Raw genomic sequence first — 9,825 nt, 5'->3', positions numbered from 1 at the left:
TTTTCGACTGCCTCCTGCATTACATTGGTCACGTCTTGCACAGTCGGCAGGGGATCTGAGGTTGTATTAGAGAAAATCATCTGTGTTTCTGTGATTGTGGATCCTCTCCTAGAAAAGAATACACATGTCAATCACATATGGTAATGATTTACACATGATTATGATCTTATCAAATGAGTGTGCTCACACCCACCAGAAAAAAAAGAATGCACAAACAGGCACAAAGACTAACATACCTGTGCACACACACACACACACACACACACACACAGACACACACTCACACAAACAGTAATTCTTAGACAAAGAATAGATGAATCTGACATTACCTGAAACGTAGGATGATCAGTTTGAAGAAGGAACGAAAAAAACGTCTGAAGATGGGTTCAAGCTGAAAGCAGAGGTTTGGTTATTTAACAACTATTGGCATAAACTGTTTTAAATCATTGTGTATTCATTACTGAACTAAGAAATAACAACTCAATGTAAGGTACACATGTGCTTGTTTGATATTTTACAAGCAAATATAAGACAGCACTATCTGCAATGTAAAGCCTCACCAAATCCTTGATGCGTTTTTCTCTGTTCTTGAAAGCCGGGGATTGACTATTTGCCAAATCATCTTGGAAGGGGTCGAAGGAGATGTACACCAGGTACAACACTTGTGTGGCTGCAGGTGTAGTGGTAGCTTTGGTTGTAGTGGGGGCTACAGTTGTTGTTTGTGCTGTTGTCGTAGTTGGGGCTGTGGTTGTTGTTGGGGCAGTGGTTGTTGTTGGTGCTGCGGTTGTTGTGGGTGCTGTAGTTGTAGTTGGGGCTGCAGTTGTTGTAGGTGCTGCAGTTGTTGTCGGTGCTGTAGTTGTAGTTTGGGCTGCAGTTGTAGTAGGTGCTGCAGTTGTTGTCGGTGCTGTAGTTGTAGTTTGGGCTGCAGTTGTAGTAGGTGCTGCAGTTGTTGTCGGTGCTGTAGTTGTACTTGGTGCTGTAGTTGTAGTTGGTGCTGTGGTTGTTGTCGGGGCAATGGTTGTTGTTGGTGCTGTGGTTGTTGTGGGTGCTGTAGTTGGGGCTGCAGTTGTAGTAGGTGCTGTAGTTGTTGTAGGTGCTGTAGTTGTAGTTTGGGCTGCAGTTGTAGTAGTTGCTGTAGTTGTTGTCGGTGCTGTAGTTGTAGTTTGGGCTGCAGTTGTAGTAGTTGCTGCAGTTGTTGTCGGTGCTGTAGTTGTAGTTTGGGCTGCAGTTGTAGTTGGTGCTGTGGTTGTTGTCGGGGCATTGGTTGTTGTTGGTGCTGTGGTTGTTGTGGGTGCTGTAGTTGGGGCTGCAGTTGTAGTAGGTGCTGCAGTTGTTGTCGGTGCTGCAGTTGTAGTTGGGGCTGTGGTTGTTGTTGGGGCAGTGGTTGTTGTTGGTGCTGCGGTTGTTGTGGGTGCTGTAGTTGTAGTTGGGGCTGCAGTTGTTGTAGGTGCTGCAGTTGTTGTCGGTGCTGTAGTTGTAGTTTGGGCTGCAGTTGTAGTAGGTGCTGCAGTTGTTGTCGGTGCTGTAGTTGTAGTTTGGGCTGCAGTTGTAGTAGGTGCTGCAGTTGTTGTCGGTGCTGTAGTTGTACTTGGTGCTGTAGTTGTAGTTGGTGCTGTGGTTGTTGTCGGGGCAATGGTTGTTGTTGGTGCTGTGGTTGTTGTGGGTGCTGTAGTTGGGGCTGCAGTTGTAGTAGGTGCTGTAGTTGTTGTAGGTGCTGTAGTTGTAGTTTGGGCTGCAGTTGTAGTAGTTGCTGTAGTTGTTGTCGGTGCTGTAGTTGTAGTTTGGGCTGCAGTTGTAGTAGTTGCTGCAGTTGTTGTCGGTGCTGTAGTTGTAGTTTGGGCTGCAGTTGTAGTTGGTGCTGTGGTTGTTGTCGGGGCATTGGTTGTTGTTGGTGCTGTGGTTGTTGTGGGTGCTGTAGTTGGGGCTGCAGTTGTAGTAGGTGCTGCAGTTGTTGTCGGTGCTGCAGTTGTAGTTGGGGCTGTGGTTGTTGTTGGGGCAGTGGTTGTTGTTGGTGCTGTGGTTGTTGTGGGTGCTGTAGTTGTAGTTGGGGCTGCAGTTGTAGTATTTGCTGCAGTTGTTGTCGGTGCTGTAGTTGTAGTTTGGGCTGCAGTTGTAGTAGGTGCTGCAGTTGTTGTTGGTGCTGTAGTTGTAGTTGGGGCTGTGGTTGTAGTAGGTGCTGCAGTTGTTGTTGGTGCTGTAGTTGTAGTTGGGGCTGTGGTTGTTGTTGGGGCAGTAGTTGTTGTTGGAGCTATGGTTGTTGTGGGTGCTGTAGTTGGGGCTGAAGTTGTAGTAGGTGCTGTAGTTGTAGTTGGGGCTGTCGTTGTTGTTGGTGCTTTGGTTGTTGTGGGTGCTGTAGTTGTAGTTGGGGCTGCAGTTGTTGTAGGTTCTGCAGTTGTTGTCGGTGCTGCAGTTGTAGTTGGGGCTGCAGTTGTACTGGGCGATGTGGTTGTAGTTGGGGCTGCAGTTGTAGTGGGTGCTGCAGTTGTAGTGGGCGATGTGGTTGTAGTTGGTGCTGTAGTTGTAGTTGGGGCTGTGGTTGTTGTTGGGGCAGTAGTTGTTGTTGGAGCTGTGGTTGTTGTGGATGCTGTAGTTGGGGCTGCAGTTGTAGTAGGTGCTGCAGTTGTTGTAGGTGCTGTAGTTGTAGTTGGGGCTGCAGTTGTGGCAGCAGTTGTTGTGGGTGCTGTAGTTGTAGTTGTGGCTGCAGTTGTTGTCGGTGCTGCAGTTGTTGTCGGTGCTGTATTTGTAGTTGGGGCTGTGGTTGTAGTAGGTGCTTCAGTTGTTGTTAGTGCTGTAGTTGTAGTTGGGGCATTGGTTGTTGTTGGTGATGTGGTTGTTGTGGGTGCTGTAGTTGTAGTTTGGGCTGCAGTTGTAGTAGGTGCTGCAGTTGTTGTCGGTGCTGTAGTTGTACTTGGTGTTGTAGTTGTAGTTAATGCTGTGGTTGTTGTCGGGGCATTGGTTGTTGTTGGTGCTGTGGTTGTTGTTGGTGCTGTGGTTGTTGTGGGTGCTGTAGTTGTAGTTGGGGCTACAGTTGTAGCAGGTGCTGTAGTTGTAGTTGGGGCTGTGGTTGTAGTTGGGGCTGTGGTTGTTGTTGGGGCAGTGGTTGTTGTTGGTGCAGTGGTTGTTGTGGGTGCTATCGTGGTTGTGGGTGCTGTGGTTGTAGTTGGGGCTACAGTTGTTGTCAAGGCTGTAGTTGTTGTTTGAGCTGCTGTTGTAGTAGGTGCTGCAGTTGTTGCCGGTGCTGCAGTTGTAGTAGGCGCTGCGGTTGTAGTGGGTGCTGCGGTTGTTGTTGGGGCAGCAGTTGTCGTAGAGTTGGTTAACGTTTCACTGACACTAATACTACTGGCAGTAATGTTGAGCTCTGAGACTGTTGAGTTTTCCGCCTGCAGTACTTCGGTCACGTTTTGTACAGTTGGCAGGGGATCTGAGGTTGTATTAGAGAAAATCATCTGTGTTTCTGTGATTGTGGATCCTCTCCTACAAAAGAATACACATGTCAATCACATATGGTAATGATTTACACATGATTAGGATCTTAGCAAATGAGTGTGCTCACACCCACCAGAAAAAAAAGAATGCACAAACAGGCACAAACACTAACATACCTGTGCACGCACACACACACACACACACACACGCAGACACACACTCACACAAACAGTAATTCTTAGACAAAGAATAGATGAATCTGACATTACCTGAAACGTATGACGACCAGTTTGAAGAAGGAACGATAAAAACGTCTGAAGATGGGTTCAAGCTGAAAACAGAGGTTTGGTTATTTAACAACTATTGGCATAAACTGTTTTAAGTCATTGTGTTTCATTACTGAACTAAGAAATAACAACTCAATGTAAGGTACACATGTGCTTGTTTGATATTTTACAAGCAAATATAAGACAGCACTATCTGCAATGTAAAACCTCACCAAATCCTTGATGCGTTTTTCTCTGTTCTTGAAAGCCTGGGAATCACGATTTGCCAAATCATCTTGGAAGGGGTCGAAGGAGATGAAGACCAGGTACAACACTTGTGTGGCTGCAGGTGTAGTGGTAGCTTTGGTTGTAGTGGGGGCTACAGTTGTTGTTCGTGCTGTTGTCGTAGTTGGGGCTGTGGTTGTTGTTGGGGCAGTGGTTGTTGTTGGGGCAGTGGTTGTTGTTGGTTCTGTGGTTGTTGTGGGTGCTGTAGTTGTAGTTGGGGCTGTGGTTGTAGTAGGTGCTGCAGTTGTTGTCGGTGCTGTAGTTGTAGACGGGGCTGTGGTTGTAGTTGGGGCAGTAGTTGTTGTTGGAGCTGTGGTTGTTGTAGGTGCTGTAGTTGTTGTGGGTGCTGTAGTTGTAGTTCGGGCTGTGGTTGTAGTAGGTGCTGCAGTTGTTGTTGGTGCTGTAGTTGTAGTTGGGGCTGTGGTTGTTGTTGGGGCAGTAGTTGTTGTTGGAGCTGTGGTTGTTGTGGGTGCTGTAGTTGGGGCTGCAGTTGTAGTCGGTGCTGCAGTTGTTGTCGGTGCTGTAGTTGTAGTTGGGGCTGTGGTTGTTGTTGGAGCTGTGGTTGTTGTGGGTGCTGTAGTTGGGGCTGCAGTTGTAGTAGGTGCTGTAGTTGTAGTTGGGGCTGTGGTTGTTGTTGGTGATGTGGTTGTTGTGCGTGCTGTAGTTGTTGTCGGTGCTGTAGTTGTAGTTGGGGCTGTAGTTGTAGTAGGTGCTGTAGTTGTAGTTGGGGCCGTGGTTGTTGTTGGGGGAGTGGTTGTTGTTGGTTCTGTGGTTGTAGTAGGTGCTGCAGTTGTTGTCAGTGCTGTAGTTGTAGTTGGGGCTGTGGTTGTTGTTGGGGCAGTAGTTGTTGTTGGAGCTGTAGTTGTAGTAGGTGCTGTAGTTGTAGTTGGGGCCATGGTTGTTGTTGGGGGAGTGGTTGTTGTTGGTTCTGTGGTTGTTGTGGGTGCTGCAGTTGTTGTCGGTGCTGTAGTTGTAGTTTGGGCTGCAGTTGTAGTTAGGGCTTTGCTTGTAGTTGGGGCAGTAGTTGTTGTTGGAGCTGTGGTTGTTGTGGGTGCTGTAGTTGTAGTTGGGGCTGTGGTTGTAGTAGGTGCTGCAGTTGTTGTCGGTGCTGTAGTTGGGGCTGTGGTTGTTGTTGGGGCAGTAGTTGTTGTTGGAGCTGTGGTTGTTGTGGGTGCTGTAGTTGGGGCTGCAGTTGTTGTCGGTGCTGTAGTTGTAGTTGTGGCTGTGGTTGTTGTTGGGGGAGTGGTTGTTGTTGGTGATGTGGTTGTTGTGGGTGCTGTAGTTGTAGTTGGGGCTGTAGTTGTAGTAGGTGCTGTAGTTGTAGTTGGGGCCGTGATTGTTGTTGGGGCAGTGGTTGTTGTTGGTTCTGTGGTTGTTGTGGGTGCTGCAGTTGTTGTCGGTGCTGTAGTTGTAGTTTGGGCTGCAGTTGTAGTGGGTGCTGTAGTTGTAGTTGGGGCTGTGGTTGTAGTTGTAGTTGGGGCTGTGGTTGTAGTAGGTGCTGCAGTTGTTGTCGGTGCTGTAGTTGGGGCTGTGGTTGTTGTTGGGGCAGTAGTTGTTGTTGGAGCTGTGGTTGTTGTGGGTGCTGTAGTTGGGGCTGCAGTTGTTGTCGGTGCTGTAGTTGTAGTTGTGGCTGTGGTTGTTGTTGGGGGAGTGGTTGTTGTTGGTGATGTGGTTGTTGTGGGTGCTGTAGTTGTAGTTGGGGCTGTAGTTGTAGTAGGTGCTGTAGTTGTAGTTGGGGCCGTGATTGTTGTTGGCGCAGTGGTTGTTGTTGGTTCTGTGGTTGTTGTGGGTGCTGCAGTTGTTGTCGGTGCTGTAGTTGTAGTTTGGGCTGCAGTTGTAGTGGGTGCTGTAGTTGTAGTTGGGGCTGTGGTTGTAGTAGGTGCTACAGTTGTTGTCGGTGCTGTAGTTGTAGTCGGGGCTGTGGTTGTAGTTGGGGCAGTAGTTGTTGTTGGAGCTGTGGTTGTTGTGGGTGCTGTAGTTGTTGTGGGTGCTGTAGTTGTAGTTGGGGCTGTGGTTGTAGTAGGTGCTGCAGTTGTTGTCGGTGCTGTAGTTGTAGTTGGGGCTGTGGTTGTTGTTGGGGCAGTAGTTGTTGTTGGAGCTGTGGTTGTTGTGGGTGCTGTAGTTGGGGCTGCAGTTGTAGTCGGTGCTGCAGTTGTAGTTGGGGCTGTGGTTTGTGTTTTGTGTGTGGTCTGTGTGTTGTTTGGTGGCTGTAGTTGTAGTTGGGGCTGCTGTGTGTTGTAGGTGCTGAAGTTGTTGTCGGTGCTGTAGTTGTAGTTTGGGCTGCAGTTGTAGTAGGTGCTGCAGTTGTTCTGGGTGCTGTAGTTGTAGTTTGGGCTGCAGTTGTAGTAGGTGCTGCAGTTGTTGTCGGTGCTGTAGTTGTAGTTTTGGCTGCAGTTGTAGTGGGTGCTGTAGTTGTAGTTGGGGCTGTGGTTGTAGTAGGTGCTGCAGTTGTTGTCGGTGCTGTAGTTGTAGTTGGGGCAGTAGTTGTTGTTGGAGCTGTGGTTGTTGTGGGTGCTGTAGTTGGGGCTGCAGTTGTAGTAGGTGCTGCAGTTGTTGTCGGTGCTGTAGTTGTAGTTGTGGCTGTGGTTGTTGTTGGGGCAGTGGTTGTTGTTGGTGATGTGGTTGTTGTGGGTGCTGTAGTTGTAGTTGGGGATGTAGTTGTAGTAGGTGCTGTAGTTGTAGTTGGGGCCGTGGTTGTTGTTGGGGCATTGGTTGTTGTTGGTTCTGTGGTTGTTGTGGGTGCTGCAGTTGTTGTCGGTGCTGTAGTTGTAGTTTGGGCTGCAGTTGTAGTGGGTGCTGTAGTTGTAGTTGGGGCTGTGGTTGTAGTAGGTGCTGCAGTTGTTGTCGGTGCTGTAGTTGTAGTCGGGGCTGTGGTTGTAGTTGGGGCAGTAGTTGTTGTTGGAGCTGTGGTTGTAGTAGGTGCTGCAGTTGTTGTCGGTGCTGTAGTTGTAGTTGGGGCTGTGGTTGTTGTTGGGGCAGTAGTTGTTGTGGGTGCTGTAGTTGGAGCTGTGGTTGTTGTGGGTGCTGTAGTTGGGGCTGCAGTTGTAGTCGGTGCTGCAGTTGTTGTCGGTGCTTTAGTTGTAGTTGGGGCTGTGGTTGTTGTGGGTGCTGTAGTTGGGGCTGCAGTTGTAGTAGGTGCTGCAGTTGTAGTTGGGGCTGTGGTTGTTGTTGGTGCTGTGGTTGTTGTGGGTGCTGTAGTTGTAGTTGGGGCTGCTGTTGTTGTAGGTGCTGAAGTTGTTGTCGGTGCTGTAGTTGTAGTTTGGGCTGCAGTTGTAGTAGGTGCTGCAGTTGTTGTGGGTGCTGTAGTTGTAGTTTGGGCTGCAGTTGTAGTAGGTGCTGCAGTTGTTGTCGGTGCTGTAGTTGTAGTTTGGGCTGCAGTTGTAGTAGGTGCTGCAGTTGTTGTTGGTGCTGTAGTTGTAGTTGGGGCTGTGGTTGTAGTAGGTGCTGCAGTTGTTGTTGGTGCTGTAGTTGTAGTTGGGGCTGTGGTTGTTGTTGGGGCAGTAGTTGTTGTTGGAGCTATGGTTGTTGTGGGTGCTGTAGTTGGGGCTGAAGTTGTAGTAGGTGCTGTAGTTGTAGTTGGGGCTGTCGTTGTTGTTGGTGCTTTGGTTGTTGTGGGTGCTGTAGTTGTAGTTGGGGCTGCAGTTGTTGTAGGTTCTGCAGTTGTTGTCGGTGCTGCAGTTGTAGTTGGGGCTGCAGTTGTACTGGGCGATGTGGTTGTAGTTGGGGCTGCAGTTGTAGTGGGTGCTGCAGTTGTAGTGGGCGATGTGGTTGTAGTTGGTGCTGTAGTTGTAGTTGGGGCTGTGGTTGTTGTTGGGGCAGTAGTTGTTGTTGGAGCTGTGGTTGTTGTGGATGCTGTAGTTGGGGCTGCAGTTGTAGTAGGTGCTGCAGTTGTTGTAGGTGCTGTAGTTGTAGTTGGGGCTGCAGTTGTGGCAGCAGTTGTTGTGGGTGCTGTAGTTGTAGTTGCGGCTGCAGTTGTTGTCGGTGCTGCAGTTGTTGTCGGTGCTGTATTTGTAGTTGGGGCTGTGGTTGTAGTAGGTGCTTCAGTTGTTGTTAGTGCTGTAGTTGTAGTTGGGGCATTGGTTGTTGTTGGTGATGTGGTTGTTGTGGGTGCTGTAGTTGTAGTTTGGGCTGCAGTTGTAGTAGGTGCTGCAGTTGTTGTCGGTGCTGTAGTTGTACTTGGTGTTGTAGTTGTAGTTAATGCTGTGGTTGTTGTCGGGGCATTGGTTGTTGTTGGTGCTGTGGTTGTTGTTGGTGCTGTGGTTGTTGTGGGTGCTGTAGTTGTAGTTGGGGCTACAGTTGTTGCAGGTGCTGTAGTTGTAGTTGGGGCTGTGGTTGTAGTTGGGGCTGTGGTTGTTGTTGGGGCAGTGGTTGTTGTTGGTGCAGTGGTTGTTGTGGGTGCTATCGTGGTTGTGGGTGCTGTGGTTGTAGTTGGGGCTACAGTTGTTGTCAAGGCTGTAGTTGTTGTTTGAGCTGCTGTTGTAGTAGGTGCTGCAGTTGTTGCCGGTGCTGTAGTTGTAGTAGGGGCTGCATTAATTGCTGTTGAAGTGACATTAATAGAGTCTGCAGAAATGTTGAGCTCTGCAGCTGACGTTTCTACTGCCTGTATCATTGCATTGGTCACATTTTCTGCAGTCGGCGGGGATTCTGAAGTTGTGTTAGAGAAAATCATCTCTGTGTCTGTGATTGTGGATCCTCTCCTAAACAAGAATGCAGATGTCAATCACATATGGTAATGATTTACACATGGTTTGGATCTATGCAGATGAATGTCCTCACACCCTCCAGAAAATGAAATGCATAAACAGACACAAAGCCAAACAAACATGCGCACACACACACTCACACAAACAGTAATTCTTAGACAAAGAATGAATTAATCTGACATTACCTGAAACGTATGATGATCAGTTTGAAGAAGGAACGATAAAGCAATCTGAATATGGGCTCTAGCTGAAAACAGAGGTTTGGTTATTTAAAAAAAAAAACTATTAGCATAAACTGTTTTAAATCATTGTGTATTCATTACTTAACTAAGAAACAACAGCTCAATGTAAGGTACACATGTGCTTGTTTGTTTTTTTACGAGCAAATATAAGACAGCACTATCTGCAATGTATAGCCTCACCAAATCCTTGATGCGTTTTTCTCTGTTCTTGAAAGCCTGGGAATCACGATTTGCCAAATCATCTTGGAAGGGGTCGAAGGAGATGAACACCAGGGAAAACACTTGTGTGGCTGCAGGTGTAGTGGTAGCTTTGGTTGTAGTGGTTGTTGTTGTTCGTGTTGTTGTCGTAGTTGGGGCTGCAGTTGTAGTTGGGGCTGCAGTTGTTTTCAGTGCTGTAGTTGTAGTTGGGACTGCCATTGTAGTGGGAGCTTTTGTTGTAGTTGGGGCAGCTGTTGTTGTTGGCGCTAAAGTAGTTGTGGGGGCAACTGTTGTAGTTGGAGCTACTGTCGTAGTGGGGACAGCTGTTGTAGTTGGGGCTATTGTAGTTCCGGGTGCTGCCGTTGTTGTTGCGGCTAATGTTGTTGTGGGTGCAGCTGTTGTGGTTGGAGCTTTAGTAGTTGTTGGGGGAGCTGTTGTGGTTGGGGCTATAGTAGTTGTGGAAGCGGCTGTTGTTGTTGGAGCTTTAGTAGTAGTTTGGGGAGCTGTTGTGGTTGGAGCTTTACTAGTTGTTGGGGGAGCTGTTGTTGTTGGAGCTAAAGTAGTTGTGGGGGCAGTTGTTGTGGTTGGAGCTTCAGTAGTTGTTCGGGCAGCTGTTGTGGTTGGGGTTAAAGTAGTTGTGGAGGGAGGTGTTGTGGTTGGAGCTTTAGTAGTTATGGGGGTGGCTGTTGTTGTTGAAGCTGAAGT

At 48.3% G+C, this 9,825-nt stretch overlaps 1 protein-coding gene across 1 annotated transcript; it reads right to left on the bottom strand.

The window, feature by feature from the left end:
* Positions 1 to 3,983: 3,983 nt before the first annotated feature.
* LOC135256008 (mucin-2-like) lies at positions 3,984 to 8,586 on the bottom strand. Its single transcript, XM_064337882.1, has 7 exons — positions 8,567 to 8,586; positions 8,154 to 8,501; positions 7,680 to 7,811; positions 6,508 to 7,049; positions 6,241 to 6,257; positions 4,248 to 6,082; positions 3,984 to 4,215 (listed from the first exon to the last, which is right to left on the bottom strand). Exons 1-7 carry the CDS (start codon positions 8,584 to 8,586, stop codon positions 3,984 to 3,986), a joined length of 3,126 nt encoding a protein of 1,041 aa, XP_064193952.1.
* Positions 8,587 to 9,825: the final 1,239 nt, after the last annotated feature.

This window comes from Anguilla rostrata, chromosome 5 (genome assembly GCF_018555375.3).
Source record: "Anguilla rostrata isolate EN2019 chromosome 5, ASM1855537v3, whole genome shotgun sequence".
NCBI lineage: Eukaryota > Metazoa > Chordata > Actinopteri > Anguilliformes > Anguillidae > Anguilla > Anguilla rostrata.
This window is presented reverse-complemented; position numbering and strand designations above follow the sequence as displayed.

Coding starts and splice junctions, on each gene's coding strand:
- LOC135256008 (XM_064337882.1), bottom strand. CDS start 8,586: ATGATACAGGCAGTAGAAAC. Junction 8,502..8,566: donor ATGATACAGGCAGTAGAAAC/GTCAGCTGCAGA, acceptor CAATTAATGCAG/CCCCTACTACAACTACAGCA. Junction 4,216..4,247: donor CCAACTACAACCACAGCCCC/GTCTACAACTAC, acceptor CAACAACTGCAG/CACCTACTACAACCACAGCC.